At 41.1% G+C, this 25,449-nt stretch overlaps 1 protein-coding gene and 1 long non-coding RNA gene across 6 annotated transcripts in view; both read right to left on the bottom strand.

Moving 5' to 3' along the window:
* Positions 1-1,334: 1,334 nt before the first annotated feature.
* On the bottom strand, positions 1,335-2,279 carry LOC116945106 (uncharacterized). The gene is made up of 2 exons (XR_004403196.2): positions 2,162-2,279; positions 1,335-1,731 (listed from the first exon to the last, which is right to left on the bottom strand). It is a non-coding gene; the product is annotated as an uncharacterized LOC116945106 (long non-coding RNA).
* Positions 2,280-2,872: 593 nt separating this feature from the next.
* LOC116945111 (protein PALS2-like) overlaps positions 2,873-25,449 on the bottom strand; it is a 173,668-nt gene continuing 151,091 nt past the window's right edge. For 4 of the 5 annotated variants that reach the window (XM_032959235.2, XM_032959244.2, XM_032959253.2 and 1 more), the window contains 7 exons: positions 23,307-23,457; positions 19,228-19,299; positions 17,784-17,945; positions 14,315-14,517; positions 10,815-10,943; positions 5,005-9,245; positions 2,873-4,699 (listed from right to left, as the gene is read on the bottom strand). In XM_032959235.2, coding sequence (XP_032815126.1) covers positions 9,069-9,245; positions 10,815-10,943; positions 14,315-14,517; positions 17,784-17,945; positions 19,228-19,299; positions 23,307-23,457 — 894 coding nt within the window. In that variant the 3' untranslated portion in view covers positions 2,873-4,699; positions 5,005-9,068. The remainder of the gene's footprint in view (positions 4,700-5,004; positions 9,246-10,814; positions 10,944-14,314; positions 14,518-17,783; positions 17,946-19,227; positions 19,300-23,306; positions 23,458-25,449) is intronic. The other variant, XM_032959271.2, reaches the window with a different exon arrangement.

Raw genomic sequence — 25,449 nt, 5'->3', positions numbered from 1 at the left:
GAAAGTGGTTCAGATTGTTTTTAGTGATTCCATCCACAAAACATGAACGTGCAAAACCAATCGTGTACTATATATCGAGACTATAATTCTAAGTGTACCCACAACATGTCACACACATGTCACAAATTATATGTTAAAAATGGCATTGAATGAGCACACAAGGTACATGGAAATACAGGATTTGAAAAAGATGTCATTCTCTCTTCTCATAAAAGACTGCCTCATGAAACTATGAGTCGATAGTGGTTCTAAATGCATTCTCACATTCCCATTACAATGATGTCAAAGTTTGTGCAACATAAAAAAAAGATGTATTTAACATTTCATTACAAAGTGCTAAATCCATTCAAAAACTAAAGAAGTGCAGATTAACGATTTATAAATGTGCAAACCTCCTTTTCTGAATACAGTTATTGGACCGGAACCAAGGCTGTTGCCATTAAATAGGCCCACTTGATGCAGAGAATAGTTTCTGAAAATCTATCGGTACCATTTTGTAACGTTCATACATTTTTTGACGACACATTATGCAATCAATGAAAGTAAACACGTGCATTTCAAATATTGAAACAAAGTGGCGCGTTTAGCACAATTTTGAGACGTTTTATTCCGTAAAAATATTGGTCAACGGGGCACATGTTGAATCAAAGGTGAAAAACTATCGTGAAACTCCTTGAAAAGGTGAGACATCAAAAAACGCTTTACACTCAGTGCAGAAAATATTTAGATGACGTCGAAGAGAAACAAAAACATCCAATCTGAGATAAGAAATGTCAGTCAAGGATGCATGTCTACCATGGCACAAGTCAAGCACTTGTATCAGGTATGTGTAACAAGCATTATGGCCAGGATTGGTTTGAATTCTAAATAAGCATTTTTTATATATATAAAGGTACCAACAGTCGTAAAATATATTTTGGCACTTTTGGTGACAAGGTGAATATTTTGGCACCACTATCCAGCTTTCGGAGATGCAGCAGATCATTGCACTGACACATTATTCCTTATAAACGTCAGAATTGAGTAAATTAGAGAATGGCACGGGACTTGCGTGTATGCGGAAAAAAATGTTGAAACTTTTCAGATCGTTTTATCATTCAAATCATTGTTTCAATGCATGACCGAATGTTCCAAAACTGCTTGTGTCCTGCGCCACTGATGGACCGTGATTATGTCTTGACAATTGGTACAAAAATGTATGAGGAAAGAATAAGAAGCTTGATATTCAGAATCCTTCTACGAGCACTAAGTCAAATTGTGCCTCACTGACAATGATATATATAGAGCACACTACTATAACAGATACACGTCTGGTTAGTCCACTTTGTTGTTGCTGAAATATTGTAGGAACGAATAAAATTTACTCAACATAAACGAGTGGCACTGGGATGCACCAGGGTCCCTGGTACGATGCGAATGTACTTCTTTACAGATCTCGAAATGGCTGGATATAAAGAACCTTCCATTGATCTCTCCAACAGTGCAAGCAAATCGAATTTTCCAAGGAAAACATTTACAAGTGTTTTACAATTCTGTTATGTTCTTTAATCCGCAAACCCTCGACAATTGTGCGTACATCCGCATGCGTTGCAACAATCTGACAATGCGCTGTTGAATGTTAGTACATTTTCCGAAAAAAACGAAACGAAAGATTACGTTTCTTCTTCCAGCTTGGGTACCTTGTTTCCTCTTCAACATACAGCTGTGATAGTCAACCAGTATTGAGCAGGGCTAAAACAGCAGATGCACGAGTGGAGAATGCATTATTCCCATGAACAGATACATTTTATTGTGCAAATACATAATTTAATCCACATAACGGTGGTTGCCGTGTTCACCATCTACTTAGCAAACAGCAGGGGTTTTATCCATGGTAACCTTAAGAAATATGCAGTGTTATGTTTAAGTCGTATGTTCGTATCTCATTCAAGTGATCCTGTCAACTATGTTAAAAGGGAGCAACGTGGAAGTCTCTGTAGTGTCCTATTATAACTAACTTTCTTCAAATCACACGAATTCAACTCCGTTCATCATGGCAGTCTGCTTACATAATTTCATCGTATTGTTTCTAACAATAATGCTAAATTAGTTATTTAAAAATCCGAATTAATACACTCGTAATAACGTAATAGTGCTAGAACAAGTAAAATATAATACCCACCGATCAATTTCACGAGATGACCACTCTCCACGTGTATAGAAATGCAGCTGCGCATCCCTTGGCAGGCGAGGTTGGTGTGAGAAAGAATTATGTCCTGTTTGTGTTCGTGTGCACAAAGCATGCACAATATATTCTCAATGGCATCACTGGTGACGATTATGATAATAAAACAAGCCAAAAACTCTCTCTAATTTAAAACATCTTCAATACTGACGTGACTCATTCTACACAATAATGCCTTAACAGTGAGGGCTGCAGCTCAGAACAGCCGGCTCTATTAGCAAATACATCTGCCCCAACCCACCATTAAAAATATCTACATAGATAAATACGATGATACAAACTCCTTGAAGAGTGTACAAGATTCATACTCTTTGGTTCTTTCGGTAAAGTCACGTAGGTATAAATTAAAATTAATCACGACGTTTCGGGCGCAACACAAGCGTCCGTCATCAGGTGGGACAACCACAGCAATTGTTTCTCGCTGTGGTTGTCCCACCTGATGACGGACGCTTGTGTTGCGCCCGAAACGTCGTGATTTTATTTAATGTATTTTATACCTACGTGACTTTACCGAAAGAACCAAAGAGTATGGATCCCTGCAGTCACGAAAACTTCAAATCTAGATTGAGTGTAAAAGATTGTTCGCACAAAATAGATGTCGGCACGGCCTCGTTGTCGGCACAAGAAGCAAGGCAGTTCTTAAAAAAAAAGATTTCAAGATGCAATGATGCCTTTTTATTTTTAAACGTGGAATGCATATTCATATACTAGAATTTACATATACGTGCACTACCTTAAAAAAGCACTGGAAACAATGCGTTTAAAGGATAATGAAGATGTTTATGCTTCAACAGGAGAATCAGAGAGATGAAACATTTGAATAGTTTTGCGTAAGTTATCTTACGATGCTATAAAAAAATGTGACTGAGTGCAAGTTTCGGCCGTGCTCTGAGAATTTCAACAGGTGCAATGCAATCAAGTGTCAGGTGTTTACCGGCTTAAAACAATATTTGAGAATCACCTTTCATGTAAAAGAAAAAAAAACACATTCCACACAGAACTATTGGGAAATAAATTACACTTTGCAGTCGGGCAAGATGACCACTTTTTGTAAGCAGCAATCACTGGCACATTTCACATCGCCCAGCAAGCACGTGGATCTTTGTGACCATTGCATTTTTGTATTTAAATCACCATCATCATCAGCAGTGGTAGGTGGCACGTCAACAGCTCACATCAGCATATGTATCCACCAACATCAGTCCGAAGACCAGGACAGCTTAGACAGGTTACAGCACAGCTGTAGCAGACAGAGTTCCGGCTCTATCTCCCAGATCGTGTTCAATTGAAGATACCAATCTGCGATTTGGCAATGCCTTGTCTTTTGCCACGGGGTTGTGCAAGGACTAGCGGTGCCACATGTTCCGCGTGTATTCACGGAGTAACCTTGTGTTTGTCATTCGATGTTTAATAATGAAAAATCTGTATTTTTCCTGGAGAAATCCGATGAGTTATGAAACTCTTTACAGATGTCCAGTAGATCAATGAGGAATAAAACAAAGATCAACAAACTCCGACTGAAATTCAAATAATAAAACATTTATTTAAAATGATCAGTTTCGAGGGAATCCATAATGGAATGGCTGGTTGCCTGAAGTAGCGTAGTGGACGAAATGTAAGAGAAGTTACCATGAGACTGGGTTTAAGCGATTCTTGGATCTTTCGGTAAAGTCACCTAAAAGGGAAATAATAAAATAACATAAATAAAATATAATAAAAATTATCACGACGTTTCGATTGCAACACAAGCAATCATCATCAAGTGTGAAAACCACAGCAAGACTTTTTTTGGAAAAAAAGAAACCGCCACTTTTTTCTAAAATTTTCTTGCTGTGGTTTTCACACCTGATGATGATTGTTTGTGTTGCAATCGAAACGTCGTGATAATTTTGTTTATTTTTATTTTATTATTTCCTTTCTACATGACTTACCGAAAGAACCAAGAATATGAATCCCTGCAGTCACAAAAGCTTTAAAAATAAATTTGGGTTTAACCTGTTAATCCCCGAGGTGGAACTAAACTATAAAACCCAAGATACAGTTTATATAAGCCGATATGAGTCGCTAAAAAGAAAAGCCAAGGTTGTACACAGATGCATGGCCATGACATTTTCATTGTATTGAAAGTAGTGTATGCATTACGAGAATGTTCAGGTCAAAAATTGGGGACTCACAATACAGATGGTGTGGGCAATGTTTTAAGACTAATGATTCCGCACGTTTTTTCACTAAATATACAAAATGGAATTTTAACTGGAAATTGTGTTTTCAGAACTCACTTAAACATGTTAGGGTCGTATATGACATGGAATTAAAATAACATACATGTGTGTGTGTAGTCTACCCTATCCATCTGGACACGGCCGCGATGGTGTGGGAAGTCCTTCATCTCGCAGTTCAATTGTTTTACAAAGGCTGTAAAGAATTATTCATATTATTACTACTATTACATATCTTATTTCATCATCTTTAGACCTCCTTTGCCAGTACCAAAATGTAATAATAGGGTTTTTCCCCTTTTTTCTGGCAACAAAACTGAAACCTTTTACAAGGATTCATGTCTGCTGCATTAACCACAATACCTGAGGTCAAAATGCAAACAAAAAACATACTATGATAATATATGCATTGTCCTTGAAACTGATTGGTCCACACCAAGGGACGGCTTTCTTTTGAGCCTCGACCCAATTGGTGCTCGACCAGATGACGCCAGAAGGCGTACAGCTACAATGCACAATCAAAGTAATGAGGGCTCGGGGTGAGCATCTACATCATTTGACCTCCTTTGCCCGTACCAAAATGTAATAATAGGGTTTTCCCCGTTTTTTCTGGTAACAAAACTGAAACCTTTTTACAAGGATTCATGTCTGCATTAACCACAATACCTGCAGTCAAAATGCAAACAAAAAACATACTATGATAATATATGCATTGTCCTTGAAACTGATTGGTCCACACCAAGGGACGGCTTCCTTTTGAGCCTCGACCCAATTGGTGCTCGACCAGATGACGCCAGAAGGCGTACAGCTCAAAGACAATGCACTATCAAAGTAATGAGGGCTCGGGGTTAGCAACTACATCATTAGACCACCTTTGCCAGTACCAAAATGTAATAATAGGGTTTTTCCCCTTTTTTCAACGTATCTCAATGTATATAGCGTTCTAGATTTTAAGTTTTCGTGACTGCAAGGATCCATATTCTTTGGTTCTTTCGGTAAAGTCACGTAGGTGGAAAACATAATAAAAAATCTAATAAATTAAATCACGTTCCAATTGCAACACAAGCAATCATCTTCAGATGTGACAACTACAGAAACACAGCAGTAAAAAGTATGTATTGCTGTGGTTGTCACACCTGATGATGATTGCTTGTGTTGCAATCGAAACGTCGCGATTTAATTTATTTTATATTAATTTTTCCACTTACGTGACTTTACCGAAAGAACCAAAAAATATGTATATAGCGTCTTGACCAAGGTAGTTCAACAAATAACGATGTATTTGTACAGCGGCAAAGTGTCCTGAGATGAGCCAAACTAATGAGAAGGATGGGAGTGCAAGATGAGTGTGATGCGTGAAATAAACAATGATGCGAGTGACAAGGAGTGGTTAATAATGATGAGTGAGTGTGATGAATGGGTAGAGAAGTTGGCAAGAGGGATGATGATGATGGTGTTAATAATAGGTAAGCGAGGGAAAATAGTGAGTTTTAAGGGAAGAACGACAAAGAGTCAGTGAGGCTGATTGTTTGACGTGTAGGCTGCAGCCTGTTCAAGTATAAGGGGGCCAGGAGCGAGAACGAATGGAATGGCGATTGGGCACTAAGGAGGTAGGGGAAGAGAGAGAGAGCTGGGATTGTGAGCAGAGAGGGTCAGGAACCTAGAATGAAATGTATGTGTCCGCTTTCATGTGTAACATTGTCCTGATTAATGTAAGTAAAAATTATGTAAACGCCATTTGAATTAGTTCAACGCAGCAGTACAAAAGACAGCACGAGTTTGTTGTTTGTTTCAATATCACTTGAGAGTAAAATAGCGATACCTCAACATTTTCAAGGAACCAGCCAAGTTGAACGATAGCTGCAGGAAAATGTTTAATCAGGGAACATTCTAATTATGTCAATGGAGACTTTGGAGCCTTTAAAATGGGATGCTAAATAAGGGAACATGTACAAAGAGAAAATGTAATATTTGAAAGTATTGTAGATGTCCATAATATAGTTTTTTTTGTATTAGAACCTCTATTATGAATGATATTGGTCGCGAAAGCCTACGTGATATATTGTAGATGTATGTATGCTGAAATTATTTTGCACCGTACGTAGCCAACCATGCTAATGCATACAGACACCCTTGCAGATGAACAAAGTCAATTCCTGTCGGTTCATGTTTGGCTACATTTAATCAGAAGTATAAATATTGATATATGTCATGGATGGTTGCTGTCCCAGTTTTATGGCTACATTAAGGTAACCTATGAAAGATTCGGAACATGTTAATATTTTCCCAGTGTTTAATGGTCCATTTACAAGGCTGGAGAGCCTAGTGGTTATCACAACAGTTGTAGAGGTGGCTGAAATAATCTCAATTCTGTAATGTTGCAGGGTATTATCAAAGTAGGTCATGTGACTTAAGCGCCCAGTAGCATTAATGTAGATATTGCATGTCAGTGTCATTGACAAAATGTGCAGGTATCAGAGCCCATTTTTTATAAAACATAAAAAGGACCACCAGTTTAAAAATGAAAATAAAAAGAGGACCAAGTGAAGGCCACTCCCTTGCATCAGGGGTTGAGTGCTATCCTGGGAGCATTTCCTCTCGACTAAAATGGCAGCATGGAAATGACACACAAACTGATATTAAGAAATGTATGCATTCTTGCGTGTCCACAAATGGCACAAAATATAACGGCACGATATGCTACCTCTCAAAGGTGTATAATATGGGACTGATGAAGACAACAATAAAAAAAAAATTACAAGAACATAAAACTGTTATTAGTGCAACAAATTGTGCACGTGCATTCAGGCACAGTTACACCAACAAGGATGATGATATTCTTGGTTCTTTCGGTAAAGTCACGTAGAAGGGAAACAATAAAATAAGAAAAATATAAAACAATATTTATTATTTTATTGTTTCCCTTCTACGTGACTTTACCGAAAGAACCAAGAATATGAATCCCTGCAGTCACGAAAGCTTTAAATAAAAATTTAAGGATGATGATTTCACACAAATCCATCAAGTTCCCTATACGTAGCTACAGAGAAGGCGAATTCAAATACTTTCCTATCATCGTCATTTGTCCAACAACATAGCAGTGTACTGCTCAAGAGGAGCAATGGTAAGGCGCTTTACAACTTTTCTGGCTCAAATAAAGCTGCAAGCAAGTAGCAGATATCAAAACTACCCTCAATAATATTTGGTAAGACCTTGCTATGTGAATGCGAGGTTTAAGTATAAATAGTAGCAATGTATTATTTCCAACTGCAAATGGGACGATTCAAACAAGTCCATAAAAAAAAACAGTGATCTAAGGAGATAACCGTTGAGATTTTTTTTTATAGAAAAGAGTTGTGCAATATTAGGTGAGTGTTTAGATTTTTTTTTAAAGTACAGATTGGTTAAGTACCTGTAGTTCTTAAAACCCACCGTAAAACGGATTATACAGAAATCCACACTGTTCATCTTGTATACACTTGGACACAATTGCCAAGCAATAATCAAAGATCCAACTCAATTAACAGATTGGCCTTTCACAGCTTCCTTTCCGATTAAACGGGGACTGACATAAGTGACCGTGAAAGAAAGTGCGCTGTGCCTGTTTTGTAGGCCTAAGAGCTACAAGGCCTGCACAACAGCTTCTCGTTTATAAGAAATATATTTGTCACAAAAAATGTATGCGACTGAAATATGAACAGATGTGTTTAATATTTTGCCTAATTTAAGGAGAAAAAAAAATCAGATTTGTTTATATTCTCATGCTAAACTTATGACTTGCAGATATTTTCAAGGTGATTTCATGCTTGCGTAGATGAAGACATTTCCAAGAAAAGAGAAATGCAAAAACAAAAAAAATTACACAAAAGATGTAACGAATAAAACAAAATACTCTCTGTATGACGATGTGGGGACAAACATGACAACGCTGACCAATGATATTTATTCCCCAGCACTAGCTTATATGATTAAATCAACAACACATCACTGTATGTGGAACACCACCACCACTGCTGCTGTATTACAACATGAACAGACGTCATTTGTGAGATGAATGCTCTGAATTCTGAATTAACAATAACATAATATAGTTGTAAAAGGTGGACTTAAAGGTTTGATAAAGGTTTGCCTGGAGCTAATTTTACAGAAATAAACAGCACCATTATACGCACAGGCTGGCATGAGACAACACATTGCATGTGTCCAGTGCAATGGAACACACAATAATCTCTTTGAACCTTTACTGCTAGTCACACAAGGTAAACCGTCCCTATCAACAAGCAAAAACAAATGAAGCAAACCCGGTTCAGTGGACACAAGTGAAGTGAACAGGTGTCAACTTTACAAAACCGGTGCTAAGCTTTCATTTGGTTATCCCCAAGCACGGCATTTGCATGCCACATAATCCACTACGCTCCTACGCTCCCATGAAACGTGTGATGGGCAACTCAAGAGGAATCTTCTCCACCGAGCCCACCTGGCTTTGAAATCAAAGGCCGCCACCAGTTTCCTCGACAGAGTGGCAACCTCGCGTGCCCCCCCACACAGCACGTGGCTAAGGTTCACAAGGGGCAGACCAGTGAGCTGATGTGATGACCGATGGGCCTTTCTCGTGAATGCCCCTGTCAGTACACCCAGCCGATTGGCACCCACTGGGGCTCCTTGACCAGCCTCTCGAGGTAAGCACGCAGATTTGCAAAGGCCTCGTCCATGTTGTCGTTGACTATCGTCAGGTCAAAGTAGTGGATGTATGCCCGCTGAATGCGGGTGCTCTCATCCACCGTCTTCTTCAGGTCAGCATCCTGTGGCAGAGAAATTGCAATGTTACCACGCCGACTCCCGAGCAGTAGGCATGGCCAACCCATAGGCCACACAGCTGGCACAGTCAGACAAATGACACTTGAAATCCATAAGTACTGAAGCTTGAATTAATATGTTACCTTGAGTATATTATTGCAGCCATTCTTAATCCACCTATGTTGGTTCTGGAGTATTTTGACTATACTTTAGCACGCAAAACAAATAAATAAATATAATAATGGTCGGTGCGGATTTACAAAGGGGGGATTCTGATATCACATGTCACTGATGTTAGCAAATCAGTCATAAAAAAATAAAACAAACACCTCAATGAAAGGCACCCTTCAAAGAGTAGCAAGATACAGTGACACATTCCTAAATAAATAAAGGACTATGATTATGTGCGCCTGAGCTATTAGCAGGTAGAGCTTCGTGTTTAATATGAAACTAAAACTATACCATACATCAGCGGTGGCTAATACTTGGATTACGATCCATGAGTGGATCGTGTTCCATGAGTAGACCGCGGATCCGTGAGCAGATTGCAAAACATGTTTTTGTCGATCTCAGGACAAATCAGAGCACGAACACAAGCACTCAATAATTTTCATGTGGCTGATGGAAAATAAAAATCCCCAACAAAGAATTCATACGTTTAAAAGAAAACGTATACCAATAGATGGTGTTGGTACATTATGTCTATACTGTGGTATATTACAGGGCTGCATGTATGTTAAACTTCTTTCACACCGTACATAGCCAACCGCGCTAATTGGAATCCATCCGGGTAATTGTTGGTCATAGCCAGGCGTCAGTAACATGCAGCTCTTTAAGGACTGCTTTGCGGTGTCATTCGCATGCATCGTGGCTCTTGAAATACTGATATTGAAATTTTAGCGATTTAAGAAAAAATGGCTCTTCTGATTTTGGTTGCCAACCCCTGATCATGGCTTTCTAGTTGATTATGGAGCCCATTGAGATCCACCAAACAGGATCACAGTGCTTTGTGTATTGTATAAAATGAGAACTATTTCTTTTCACGTGGCTTTCTGTTATTTCTGGAGTCAGCAGGTTACTCACCAAAATAAGCAGTTCAGTCCAGGGCCCCCACTTCGACCTACAGGAGGCCCAGGACCGCGTCAGATAATCATCACTGGTATTGGCCGTGAGTGGGAATTGAGTTGCTGGGTTTTTAGCATTGCATGCTAACCGCTGTGCCACCACTAACCACAATGAGGACAAAAAGATAAAGATCCCCTGTATAGCCTTAATAGACTGTTGCAACAAGTGCTGTTAGAAAGCACCTATGAAGGCCAGTACGGCACACCTTTGTCTCCTTAGTGACAATGTTTACACACCGCACCAGGTACTCATTTGAGACTGAGTCGACCAAGTGGAGGCCCAGGACCGTGTCAGATAATCATCACTGGTGTTGGCCGTGAGCGGGAATTGAACTCGGGTCACCGGGTTCATAGCGCAGTGCCCTATCCGCTGGGCCAATGCTCCTCACACTGAGGACACACACACTCACTTTCACACACCTGCATGTAGACGCGTGGTGGGATACTCACGGTGAGATGTTTTGCGGTGAGGCCAGCATCCAGTGCTGCCTTGTGCATAGAGCGGAGGATCTCCACCGATGGAGCAGCGATGAACACCACGTAGGGCATGAACTCGGCCGTCCGCAGTAGCTTCAGTGCCTAGAGTGGGGCACACACGGCACGGATCCCTCGGGTACATTACCACACAGCTCTGTGGATCACAGAGTGCATCAGGTGACGTGGTGACATCATCCTGAAACCTGTCATTAGCCTTCCTATGCAACAAGAAACATGACAATCGTCAACAATAATTAAGTTTTGGCCCATTAGATTTGATAAAAACAATATTTTGCATCATACAAATGCTTTATATTATTTACATGCAACTCTGCACGTAGATATAATTTGTTTACGCATTGTTGTCAATGATACTGTACATAAGTTCTCAAACTAACAAAACAATGTTTTCCAATAACCATTCAAGCCAGGCATTATTGTTTTCTGCTTGATTGATGATCTTAACTATGGGAGACAAGTTAACATTCAGTTTAACACGTAGGCTTTCGCGACCAATATTATTCATAATAAAGGTTTTTGGGTTAGATCGCGTTTATTTATAAATGTGTCGTAACCCTCCACCACCCGACACGGCCAATCAGCAAAAAAAAAGTGTCACGTTGACAAAAGACAAATAGTTCACTACTTTAGCCCACCGGTGTGTTGAAGAGTGAATCCACATTTACAGTTTGAGTACGACGTTTCGCTGGTAATTACATCCAGCATCATCGGGCAATTCGCCAGAATGGTAAAGCCCTCACTTGCTCTCGGTCTTAAATAGAGCAGCAGGGTGACGTCATCATTTAACTACTAACATCTCACTAACACAGCCACCGTTGCTCGTTTTCCTCGATGTGGCGGTGGCTCTGCGATCTTACATTGATATGCTAATTTCTCACAACACAATGGCCACCTCCGCAGCTTCGTCGTCATGGAGGTAGTTCTCCGATCTTACATTGACTTGCAAATTTCTCACTTTAACATCACTAGCCACGCCCACTTCGCTTATGACCCTTGGGCTACACCCATTTCAAACCTTTAAAACATCCTGCCTCAGCAGCTTTCCCGCATTTTCTTCTCCTGATGACGATTGCTTGTGTTGCGATTGAAACGTCGAAATTTTTTTGTTATTTTTTGCTATTTTCTTTGAACCTATCTACGTGACTTTACCGAAGACCCAAGAATATGAATTCCTGCAGTAGCGAAAGCTTGAAGTCAAGAAATAACTGAGTCATTATGACAACAGTCTTTAGGGTGTTTAAAGTCATACAGTGAGGGAAACAAGTATTTGATCCCCTGCTGATTTTGTACGTTTGCCCACTGACAAACAAATGATCAGTCTATAATTTTAATGGTAGGTTTATTTGAACAGTGAGAGACAGAAAAACATCAAAAAAATGCAGAAAAACGCATGTCAAAAATGTAATAAATTGATTTGCATTTTAATGAGGGAAACAAGTATTTGACCCCCTCTCAATCAGAAAGATTTCTGGCTCCCATGGGTCTTTTATACAGGTAACGAGCTGAGATTAGGAGCACCCTCTTAAAGGGAGTGCTCCTAATCTCAGCTTGTTACCTGTGTAGAGGAGTAGTGAAGGACGTCATGTCACTCAGGGGGGTGGAAAGGGATGACGTCAGAAGTTACGGGGGATATATAAGGGGAAACCCGTGACGTAGAGGGGGTCGTCGCTAAGGGCCTGGAACGGAGAGAGTTGGGGGAGTCGGGATCCAGGGTAGGGGGAATCAGCGCCAGGCGAGTGTGATACTTCACCCGGCCGACCGAGTTGGGTGATCCCTCGGTCGGTGCTGGGGGGGGAGATCACGTATAGCCTGGGTGAAGCTAGGGACCTCCCAGTGCCCTTTCCCCTGGGGAGATATTAGGGATGTCACCTGTTGGGCGTAAGCCTTTAATAAGTTACCGGCAGTAGCCCTTAATAAACCTTGGCATCAGCCCCTACTAAACAACCGTGTCCGTGTCGTCAGTTGCACCTCAACGCCTGTATAAAAGGCACCTGTCCACAGAAGCAATCAATCAATCAGATTCCAAACTCTCCACCATGGCCAAGACCAAAGAGCTCTCCCAGGATGTCAGGGACAAGTTTGTAGACCTACACAAGGCTGGAATGGTCTACAAGACCATTGCCAAGCAGCTTGGTGAGAAGGTGACAACAGTTGGTGCGATTATTCGCAAATGGAAGAAGTACAAATGAACTGTCAATCTCCCTCGGCCTGGGGCTCCATGCAAGATCTCACCTCGTGGAGTTGCAATGATCATGACAACGGTAAGGAATCAGCCCAGAACTACACGGGAGGATCTTGTCAATGATCTCAAGGCAGCTGGGACCATAGTCACCAAGAAAACAATTGGTAACACACTACGCCGTGAAGGACTGAAATCCTGCAGCGCCCGCAAGGTTTCCCTGCTCAAGAAAGCACATATACATGCCCGTCTGAAGTGTGCCAATGAACATCTGAATGATTCAGAGGACAACTGGGTGAAAGTGTTGTGGTCAGATGAGACCAAAATGGAGCTCTTTGGCATCAACTCAACTCGCCGTGTTTGGAGGAGGAGGCATGCTGCCTATGACCCCAAGAACACCATCCCCACCGTCAAACATGGAGGTGGAAACATTGTTTTGGGCGTGTTTTTCTGCTAAGGGGACAGGACAACTTCACCGCGTCAAAGGGATGATGGATGGGGCCATGTACCGTCAAATCTTGGGTGAGAACCTCCTTCCCTCAGCCAGGGCATTGAAAATGGGTCGTGGATGGGTATTCCAGCATGACAATGACCCAAAACACACGGCCAAGGCAACAAAGGAGTGGCTCAAGAAGAAGCACATTAAGGTCCTGGAGTGGCCTAGCCAGTCTCCAGACCTTAATCCCATAGAAAATCTGTGGAGGGAGCTGAAGGTTCGAGTTGCCAAACGTCAGCCTCGAAACCTTAATGACTTGGAGAAGATCTGCAAAGAGGAGTGGGACAAAATCCCTCCTGAGATGTGTGCAAACCTGGTGGCCAACTACAAGAAACGTCTGACCTCTGTGATTGCCAACAAGGGTTTTGCCACCAAGTACCAAGTCATGTTTTGCAGAGGGGTCAAATACTTATTTCCCTCATTAAATGCCAATCGATTTATAAAATTTTTGACATGCGTTTTTCTGGATGTTGTTGTTATTCTGTATCTCACTGTTCAAATAAACCTACCATTAAAATTATAGACTGATCATTTCTTTGTCAGTGGGCAAACGTACAAAATCAGCAGGGGATAAAATACTTTTTTCCCTCACTGTAAATCCACGTTGGAGCAAATTTTATTTGCACCTCCGATTAGCACGGTTGGCTACGTACGATGTGAAATAAGTTCAACATCCATCCATCCATGGGAGAACAGAAAAAATTATTCAAATAAAGTACAGCAATGAAATCAAATATAAATCGGCTCAAAAAACAACTGCGTCACGTGAGAAATCACCTGGGGGTTCACGTCCAGGATGCACATCTTGCCGGCGCGCACCACGCCGTGGATCGACTCGATCTTGGTGCCATACAGGTTTCCCTCGTACTCGCCGCTTTCAAGGTAGCGGCCAGATTTAATGTCCACCTCCATGTCGGCCCTCGCCACGAAGTGGTAGCCCTGGCCGTCCTTCTCGTCGTCCCGTGGCCTCCGCGAGGTAACTGCGGACGGGAGCCCCCCGGGCGAGGGTGTTCGGCGTAGTCAGAAGATGCACCATTTTTTTGAGGACAAACTAATCAAATTTTGATGTAAAGCTTTCGTCACTGCAGTAATTCATATTCTTAGCTCTTTCGGTAAAGTCACGTTGAAGGGAAACAATAAAATAATAATAAAAAATATAAAAAACAATAAAAATTCTCACGACGTTTCGACCATAACACAAACGGTCATCATCAGGTGTGAAAAAACCAACGGCAAGAAACATTTGAAAGAAGTGGCGGTTTGCATTTATTTATTTATAAACGGTGTTTGTATTTATTTATTTATAAAAAATCGTCGCACATCTCGGAAATCTTTCACACTCCCCATGCCTGCTCGTGATCGTCTCGCGTTATTTACAGAGTTTGGTCCAAACATTGACCTGCAATGTGTAATTACTCGTGCTCAGTAAATCTTTGAGGATTAATTTGGTTAAACTGGGTCACGATCACTACTCTCTGGGTATTCCAATTAACAAACAAAATCTACTTAATATTTACGTAAGACGATTGCTGATTGTCTGCGAAAGTGTACTTTAGGAATATAATTGCTCTATAATGCTGCAAAAGAATTCAGTGTATGTTCTAAATCTGCATTTTATCAAAAGCCAAAATATTTAGCTGAAATTAGAGTACACTGTGTAAAGTCATGTAGAATGAGAACATTCTCATTCTGAGAATAGAATGAGAACATTCTCATTCTGAGAATATTCTGAGAATATTGTCATATTCTCATTCTACGTGACTTTACCGAAAGAACCAAAGAAGATGAATCCTTGCAGTCACGAAAGCTTTAAATCGAAATTTAGAGTACACTGGTTATGTTACATAACCTTGGTTATGTAAATAAATGAATTTAGGTTATTTGAACCTTATGGCGGGACCCCAGGGTCCCTTAAGCCCCCAGCTCTTGCATTAACATTATATTATAATGTAAACATTATATTATATATTATATAATGTAAACATTATACCATAATGTAAACAAAAACTTTGCTCTTTTTCACCAATGGGTTTGAAGGCATAGTGTTGTCTTGTTAAACTATGCCTTTAAAACTGAAAACTACTTACCTGCAGTACCTCTATTTAAATACACTATCGAAAAAATAATTTACACCCCTCTGTCAATCATCACGTTTCTCGGTGTGGATTTGTGAACACACTTTGTAAACAGTACGTAAAATAGTACACGTTTTCAATGCGCTGTTCATATTGTAACAAGCGCTTGTACCAATGTTACTCTACAGAGTAGTGGGTCACCGCTCCTCTTATCCACATTGATACGAGCGGTATGTGGGGACTATGGCTTAACCGCAAAAAAACACCTATCTGCAGATGCATACGGACAAGAGAAGTTTTATCAAACAGGAGGAATTAACGGTGCAATGCATCTCATCTGTTAAATATGTGGGAATTGAACATCAGCTCCCTCACCAAGAAAGCTCAACAGAGGATGTACTTTCTACGGCAGCTGAAGAAATTCAACCTGCCAAAGACAATGATGGTGCAATTCTATACAGCGATCATTGAATCCATCCTCACCTCCTCCATAACCGTCTGGTACGCTGCTGCCACTGCCAAGGACAAGAGCAGACTGCAGCGTATCATCAACACTGCTGAGAAGGTAATTGCCTGCAATCTACCAACCCTCGAGGACCTGCACATGACAAGGTCCATGAGGCGAGCGAGGAAGATTATGGCCGATTTCTCCCACCCTGGACACTGTCTGTTTCAGCTACTCCCCTCCGGCAGAAGGCTTCGGTCCATCAGGACCAAAACCTCACGCCATAAAAACAGTTTCTTCCCATCTGCTGCTGGCCTGTTAAACAAGGCCAAGGGCTAACACTGTTTTTAACATTTGATCTACATAACGACACCTTGCCGATATTAACTATGTTACCCTATTTGTATTTTTTATTTTTAAATTATATCTTAAAGCTATTTTATATTCGATATTTATTTAATTTTATATACTTCAGCCCCTTGGTGTTAGTTAGACTTTTAACCCTTATTATTATAGTAAGACTTGTTTAAAACTTATTTAAGATTTTAGCTTCCTATATGTTGAATGTATGCACCATCCTGCCAAAGTAAATTCCGTGTCGGTGTGAACTTACATGGCGAATAAAACCCTTTCTGATTTTTTTCTGATTCTGATAAGTTTCACTGTATTATGCATACGGTTATGACATATAAAGGACTTAAGTCGTGTCGGCAGTTTGAGCAGCTTTGGATAAGACTTGTTATGATCCTGCCCATACCCGAGCGTGGAGTGCATCCGCTGCGCTTGGACGACACGACAACAGAATGATCCACGTGAGGTGGGTCGCGGCGTTGATGTGCGCGGTAGGATGGAGTCGCCAAAAATAAATTAATAATTTACGATTTTCACTTACGTTTATTCCGGACCACGGGGACCTGCCATAAGGTTAATTTACTCCGCATGTATCGTGATCAGCTGGAAACAAGGTAGAGCAACATAGACATACTACTTCTAAATGCAAGTTGTGTTCGTGCTTGTCATACAAAAACTATTGGGAAAAAAAATGTCACGTGTAATTGTTTGGGCATTCACACAAGTGATGGTGTAAATCTCAAGTTTAAGTTGACTATTGATGTGCTGAGCATTGAGGGTTTTTTTTTTAATACAACTATAAAACACGTGTCACTTTCTTATTATCGAAAGATAAAAACCTGCTAAATAAATAATTTCAACTTGTAACATGCCGTATATAACACAGGACAAGTGAGAAAGCAGCAGCGATAACTGCCAAAGCTCTGCAGTCCTCGTGATTGAAGGTGCTATCAGCAACTTCTTTGGTTCTTTCGGTAAAGTCACGTAGAATGATAATAAAATAATAAATTAATAAAATAAAATAACACTATAAAATTCTCACGACGTTTCGGCCACAACACAAGTGGCCTTCATCAGGTGAATGTTATCGGCAAATCTATTCGCGTTTATATGCGGGAGGAAGTTGGAACACCCGCAGAAAACCCACATGTGCAAGGGGGTAACACTATCCTGTACAGACCGAATAAGTGAGGTCTATATTTGCTCTCTTGCCTTCTCCTGGCAAGCCTACGGGAGGCGAGTTTCACGACATTTGTGCGATCCACCAACCATCACCTCCGAGGTGCTGGATTACAGGCGTGCGCCCGTGATCTGTATTTGGGTGAGTAATGGACCGTGCGATCGAAGCGACAAAAGAACCATGCGCAGCTCTCACAGGGTATGGTCATGCCATATCGCGATGGCTCGGATACCAAGAGGCGATTCTTCAGGCTCCTTCGACCGACACCCTGTGCTCCAATCAGCACCAATGTCTTCCGCTGGAAGGGGGGCATCTTGGCCATCTCTTCGTAGATAAGGATCTCATGACGGTCAAACTCTGTGTCAGACGGAAGGGATAGAGATGGGCACATTGTATGAGGTATACGGTAAAGGTGCAGCCCCTGCAATTGCCAGCTCCCACCACTGCTGGTGGAAGGACTGCCACCACTAAAGGGAGCTCGAGAAGGTCCCTTCTAGAGGGTGGTTTGGCCAACTCTTCCACTATGGCCAGACATCTTGCTTTAATTATCTTACGAATAATGTGACCATATTGATTAACTTAAATCTTATTATATAATATTGCATGAAAAAAATATATGTTTATGATTTCTACGTAGCATCAAGCTTTACACATTGAACCATGGCTTCAACAAATTCTTAAGAGAAGTATATATTTTCAACTATCCAATTACATAGCACTTACATTGAGCTCCATGTATTTTCTATTTTTCTGACATGAATCTAAACGACCTGTTTTAGCACGTCATTTGTTCATGCAATTTAACTTTTGCAAATTATGTAATCTTGGATAGCCCTATACACACACTGTATTAACACACTGGCTCTTTCAGAAAACAAGAATATTTAGTCTTTTGGAAAATTAATGGTGTTCTTTTAAAATGAAATGCCAATCGCATTTTTTATTTATTGACATTCATTGATGATGAACAAATGAAATAATTTATTTCACGGGAAAATAAGGAGGGAAATAGAGACTGCACAATTACAACTTAGATATGCAATCTTGAATGAACAAAATAAACCGTGTATATAAGCTAGTATATATTATAGTACAGATGCAGGTTAAAGACATCATTCTAACTTCTAATGAGAAAAAGTTTGCTTGGGCAGCATGTGTCACGAGAAGGGAAGAAGAGCCAATAGTTAACAAACATGAAGGAGCAACAACGAAGGGAAGGAGTGAGTCTGAGATTACATCCACCGAGGAGATGCAGTGATGAAATCGGCTCGTGTGCTGCTGCTAGGCCAACTTTTAACCTAGAGCAACATGAGACGGTGACAGGTTGGGGGGGGGTCTTCATCCAGCAGTGGAATAATCATGGCTGGTGATAATGTACACAATTAATTGGAAATACGTAACACTAATTGTTATTTTGACAGTGTTTGGGAATTTTTTTTTATCACTTTGGGATGTTTTGCAATGAGCAGTTATGTGAACCATTTAACACCTGTGATGCCAATTGGAGTGACGCTTTTCACAGGAAAGGGAATTGACATCACACCACACGGCCACTCTCTGCAGAGCCTTATGGGATGGAACAAGCACCCACAGAAAGGTTATCTGGTGATCATCGAGTCGATCCTCTCTCGAACCGCACCTGCGTTTTTGGTGGACATGTACATCAGCTTCTTTTTCTTCTTTCCACCCAAGACTCCACACAAGGCTCCTCCTGTACAGGGCTCTTAAGTTAAGGCATTGACTTACAAATAAGCATCGTCACCATCCACGACTTAACTGACTTTCAGAATTCCACCTTCACAAATGTCTACACAATATGTGCATTAACTTTTCTTTATGTTTGTTTTTTAAGTTAAATTACTTTATTTTTGACTGATATAATATAATACATGGAATGATTTATACATGAAAACGTTGGATAGATGTTTTGCTGTTGGTAGAAACACTTTACTTTGCATCATGAGACTACATTAACAGTGATCTTTTGATATTAATCTAGTTTTTAACACAAAAAAGCGATGGAATGCATTCATCAGCATCGCATGCTGTTCAGATACATGAATTCATGCAAATATATTGTAAAACAAATGTAAAATACTAATAATTTCGACTTAAACTATGTAACTGTCATAAAACATATGCTATTTTGATGATTTATAAACCTTATACAGTGAGGGAAAAAAGTATTTGATCCCTTGCTGATTTTGTACGCTTTCCCACTGACAAAGAAATGATCAGTCTATAATTTTAATGGTAGGTTTATTTGAACAGTGAGAGACAGAATAACAAGAAAAAAATCCAGAAAAACGCATGTAAAAAATGTTATAAATTGATTTGCATTTTAATGAGGGAAATAAGTATTTGACCCCCTCTTAATCAGAAAGATTTCTGGCTCCCAGTTGTCTTTTATACAGGTAACGAGCTGAGATTAGGAGCACACTCTTAAAGGGAGTGCTCCTAATCTCAGCTTGTTACCTGTATAAAAGGCACCTGTCCACAGAAGCAATCAATCAATCAGATTCCAAACTCTCCACCATGGCCAAGACCAAAGAGCTCTCTAAGGATGTCAGGGACAAGATTGTAGACCTACACAAGGCTGGAATGGGCTACAAGACCATTGCCAAGCAGCTTGGTGAGAAGGTGACAAGAGTTGGTGCGATTATTCGCAAATGGAAGAAATACAAAAGAACTGTCAATCTCCCTCGGCCTGGGGCTCCATGCAAGATCTCACCTCGTGGAGTTGCAATGATCATGAGAACGGTGAGGAATCAGCCCAGAACTACACGGGAGGATCTTGTCAATGATCTCAAGGCAGTTGGGACCATAGTCAGCAAGAAAACAATTGGTAACACACCACGCCGTGAAGGACTGAAATCCTGCAGCGCCCGCAAGGTCCCCCTGCTCAAGAAAGCACATATAAATGCCCGTCTGAAGTTTGCCAATGAACATCTGAATGATTCAGAGGGCAACTGGGTGAAAGTGTTGTGGTCAAATGAGACCAAAATGGAGCTCTTTGGCATCAACTCAACTCGCCGTGTTTGGAGGAGGAGGAATGCTGCCTATGACCCCAAGAACACCGTCAAACATGGAGGTGGAAACATTATGCTTTGGGGGACAGGACAACTTCACTGCATCAAAGGGACGATGGACGGGGCCATGTACCGTCAAATCTTGGGTGAGAACCTCCTTCCCTCAGCCAGGGCATTGAAAATGGGTCGTGGATGGGTATTCCAGCATGACAATGACCCAAAATACACGGCCAAGGCAACAAAGGAGTGGCTCAAGAAGAAGCACATTAAGGTCCTGGAGTGGCCTAGCCAGTCTCCGGGCCTTAATCCCATAGAAAATCTGTCGAGGGAGCTGAAGGTTCGAGTTGCCAAACGTCAGCCTCGAAACCTTAATGACTTGGAGAAGATCTGCAAAGAGGAGTGGGACAAAATCCCTCCTGAGATGCATGCAAACCTGGTCGCCAACTACAAGAAACGTCTGATCTCTGTGATTGCCAACAAGGGTTTTGCCACCAAGTACCAAGTCATGTTTTGCAGAGGGGTCAAATACTTATTTCCCTTATTAAAATGCAAATCAATTTATAACATTTTTGACATGCGTTTTTCTGGATTTTGTTGTTATTCTGTCTCTCACTGTTCAAATAAACCTACCATTAAATTATAGACTGATCATTTCTTTGTCAGTGGGCAAACGTACAAAAGCACTCACTGTATATCTGTGATAGTTCACAGTAAAATGGTATCATTATTTTAATTATTACAATTATGTGTCGAATGTGAGTGGGAAAATGGTTCAGGGTGAACAAAATAAGAACTTTGATCTGAACGTACATCACACATCCCTACTAGCAATGTGCATTGCATGCATTCACCATTAAACACATCTGATAAAAGGTCTTCGTATAAAAGCATGTTGATTTAAAAAAAACCCATAAAGCGACACACTTGTTATATTTTCACTTTTCTGTCAGAAGAAGTCAAATTTAATGTACACGATGCGCACACGTTATCCTTTGCACAAAGTGCAGAGATGAGTGGGAGTTTAAATGTAATGTCAAAGTTAATTTAACTAGTTCGATATTAATAATGTGAATTTATGTTACGTTTAACCAATTATGAATTCATGAAATAATGAAGCATTTCCCTACTTGCATTTCACTACCTGTTGTAAAAAGTCGAATTTTCAATTAACAATACAATTTTAAACTATTAGCAGCTTAAGTGATTTGGGTTTACTTTGAAGTATGGAAACATTTTAACACTGTTCTCACAGTATCCCCACTCACCATGCTCAGCAATCTACCTAGAAAATGTACACATTAGTCTGTGCAGCATTAGTCTGTGGGATCGAGTGGTCATGCTTAGAGACCCCTCATATGAGCTACAGAGTGTTTGCAAAGCGCACATCTTCTAATTATTCGTGCAGTCATTCACTCCTGCTTCTGTTCTGGTCACAATGCCTCTTTACTTCACAGGCCCGGAGCAGCTATTTCACTTGTTGGCAACATTACGGCTCAACACGTAGGCTTTAGCGACCAATATTATTCAAAATAAAGGTTTTTGGGTTAGATCGCGTTATTTATAAATGTGTCGTAACCCTCCACCACCTGACACGGCCAATCAGCAAAAAAGTGTCACGTTGACAAAAGACAAACAGTTCACTCTTCAACACACCGGTGGGCTAAAGTAGTGAACTATTTGTCTTTTGTCAACGTGACACATTTTTGCTGATTGGCCGTGTCGGGTGGTGGAGGGTTACGACACATTTATAAATAACGCGATCTAACCCAAAAACCATGATTATGAATTATGGCTCAAATTTATCATATTAGTCTGATACCTGTAGATTTGTAGTTTGCATGTGCATATTTTATCCGGGTCCTCTCGTTTTTCCCTCCACATTTAGAAACAAGTGTTTAGATTACATAGATTATTTGGCTGCTTTAATGTCCACATAAGCCACTTTGTTGAGCTATCATTTGTCGCCAGGTCACTTCTGAAAAAGAAGCTAATAGCTCAGTGGGCTTTACCTGGTAAAATGAAAAAAGTAAATGTTTGTGATTTTAATACCTTTCCTATAGTTTGCACTCTTATCATGTTTTTGTATATGTTGTCATAATGTTCTGACCCACCCCGACTGGATATCTGTGAAAAAGAGATTATAGCTCATCGGACTCCTTCAGTAAAAATAAGATTCTGATTCTGAACTGGAATATATACATCAATCATCGCCCCAGGCAATGAAAAAACAGCAGCACCCTCCTGAAAAAAGAGTATTGAGACCCAGCGATAAATTCTGGATTAATCTTAGGTTACAAAACCAAGTTGTTAAACAATCTGAAATAAATCAACATTTCATATTCCTAGCTCTTTCGGTAAAGTCACGTTGAAGGAAAACAATAAAATCATAGAATATATATTTTGGACATCTATTGTTTTTTATTTTACTTTATTGTTTTATATATATATATTATTATTTTATTGTTTCCCTTCAACGTGACTTTACCGAAAGTGCTAAGAACATGAATTACTGCAGTCAAGAAAGCTTTAAATCAAAATTTAAACCAACATTTATCGAAAGGTTAGTGCTTTAACTCAAATTTCATGCCATCTCAGGGTGGTGTCAACGTCTGGTCTAGCGCTCAGCTAGCTGCCATCATGGCGAAGTGCGGTGTGGCTCGATGAGAGGTAAAGTGTAAAGTGTGCACACCTTGGTTAGGCCCCTCCGGGAGGCGAGACGCCGCACACTCACCGGAGGCGCTCGTGAAGTTCATCTCCTGCCGCACGTACGCCTTCCGCTTCTCCTCCAGCGTCTGGCTGGGCACCAGGCCTGCACTGCCCCCGTCTTGTGCCTTGCATGCCTGAGCAGCACGTGCACACGGTTGTGGAATGAATGCTGTATGTATGCACGCTGAAACTTCTTTCACACCGTATGTATACAACAGTGCCAATCAGAGGAGCGACGTTAGCGGCGTCCATAGCAGACAAGCTGCAGGAAATAATGTACGGCGTGCACGGTAAGCCTTGGACAAAATGTCAAAAGTGTAATCTCCGTGCAGACACGGATAACAGAGCAGCACTCAATTCCTTCGGCAGCCCCGAGCCACAGATGGAATTCCATATTCCGACGGTAGGGAGAAGTCTCTATCATGGGATGACCGCTTGAATTGCCACAATATTTGCTATAGAGCAAAATCCCATTGTGAGCCAAGCACATGAATCCTATCACCCCCACAGAGGAAATGGTAACAATATCTAATATACGAATAGGTAAACAGTGGCATAGAGTAATGTGTTCTAAACACGGTGACCAAAGTTTGATTCATGACCATGGCTAACGTCAGTGGTGAATGATTTCTTAAATCTTCCCCCCCCCATCCACCCCTACTCACCAATCTGCATGAAACAGTATGGTGAAGTATGCTCAAATAACCCTCCCCCCCCCCCATAACCGACACGGGCTTGACCAACGGTGCTGTTACAATCAATGATTACATGAAAATGGTCTCGTGGAGATTTATCCAGCCCAGGTGGTCCTGTCAGAAGTCATCAGTGGTTGTCTTATGGAGAGAATGCCCCCTACTAAGGAAATGTGGCAATTCTACCACAGACTTAAGGCTCCCAATTGAGTCGAGAAGCATGCGACAGTCCTTTGCTGAGTTACTATAAAAACTGAATTTTCATTGAGGTAAAAACAAATAGAGTACTTACTTACTCCTCTTCATCCCCTATGGGACATATGGCTACAAATAGAGGAATACATTTATTTGACCAAGTTTGACCTGGCTACAAGAGCGCACACACATTGTGCAAAATATATCTTTTAAACTATTAGTTACAACATGAACTAACCATTACACTCAGAATAAAAAAAAAACAAAGGGACAGGGAATAACACTTGAAAATCCTAGAAGTGGGCTAATAAAAAGAACGGCTTTATCCTGACGTTTACATGTGTAATGACATGCTGACACCTGCTGGCCGGGAAAGGGAAGCACGGGTACGGGCTCAGTTAAAGTAACAACCAATCAGAGAAGGAGAGGTATCTGGGGCAAAGGTAACAGGTGGGGTTAACCAAGATACTCTGGGAACCTGCTGGAAGGTTCCACGAGAGGGCGTGGCCGGAGGCGGGGCCTAGCCACACCTGGGGGGATATAAGGGGGAGCCGGACCCGGGGGTCGGGGTTCGTGTCCTGGATGCGTCGCTGCTCGCCGACATCTCTCTCCGTCGTCCGGCGACGTGGAAGATCTCCTGCGGGGTTTCCATCGCCGTCATCGTCACGCCGCCAGCCAGTGGCGTAGCCGAGTGAAGGCGGTGGGACCACGCCGAGTGATCGGCTGTGTGTAGCCAGTAGAGACGTTCATATCTAAGTGTTGTACTCAGAGTGAGAAGAATAAGGTTGGCCTGTGTGGTGAGAAATAAAAGAAGTACCCTCTATACAAAGTGTCGCGGAAGTCGCTCATTACACGTGTAAAACAATCTGCGTGTCAGGGGCCTAGAGATAAAATATTCTTACAAGCGTGGTGACACAGCGTCGACTGCTGTACAGCAGCAGCAACTGCAGTGGACACTTAGCGCACAAGTTGTTGAGCGTATGAACCTTATGGCAGTACTCGCATAATGTCCGTGATGCAGTCATTTTCAGTCTGTCGATGGTCGGCGATGCGACAATCGACTCATCTGGACGAGCTGTACACGATGCACTACGGTGCATACGAGCGTTCAGGGTTTCAGCGCAATCGTCCTCGCTGTGTCTCGACATCACGGAGTACCACTGATTTCGGATTGATTGGTACCCCAGTCGTGGAGTTAAGTACACCCCTGGAAAAATAGTGTCCTAGAAATAAAATATT

This window comes from Petromyzon marinus, chromosome 2 (genome assembly GCF_048934315.1).
Source record: "Petromyzon marinus isolate PM22_M1 ecotype Great Lakes invasive population chromosome 2, UKy_Petmar_22M1.pri1.0, whole genome shotgun sequence".
NCBI classification, from domain to species: Eukaryota; Metazoa; Chordata; class Hyperoartia; order Petromyzontiformes; family Petromyzontidae; genus Petromyzon; species Petromyzon marinus.
This window is presented reverse-complemented; position numbering and strand designations above follow the sequence as displayed.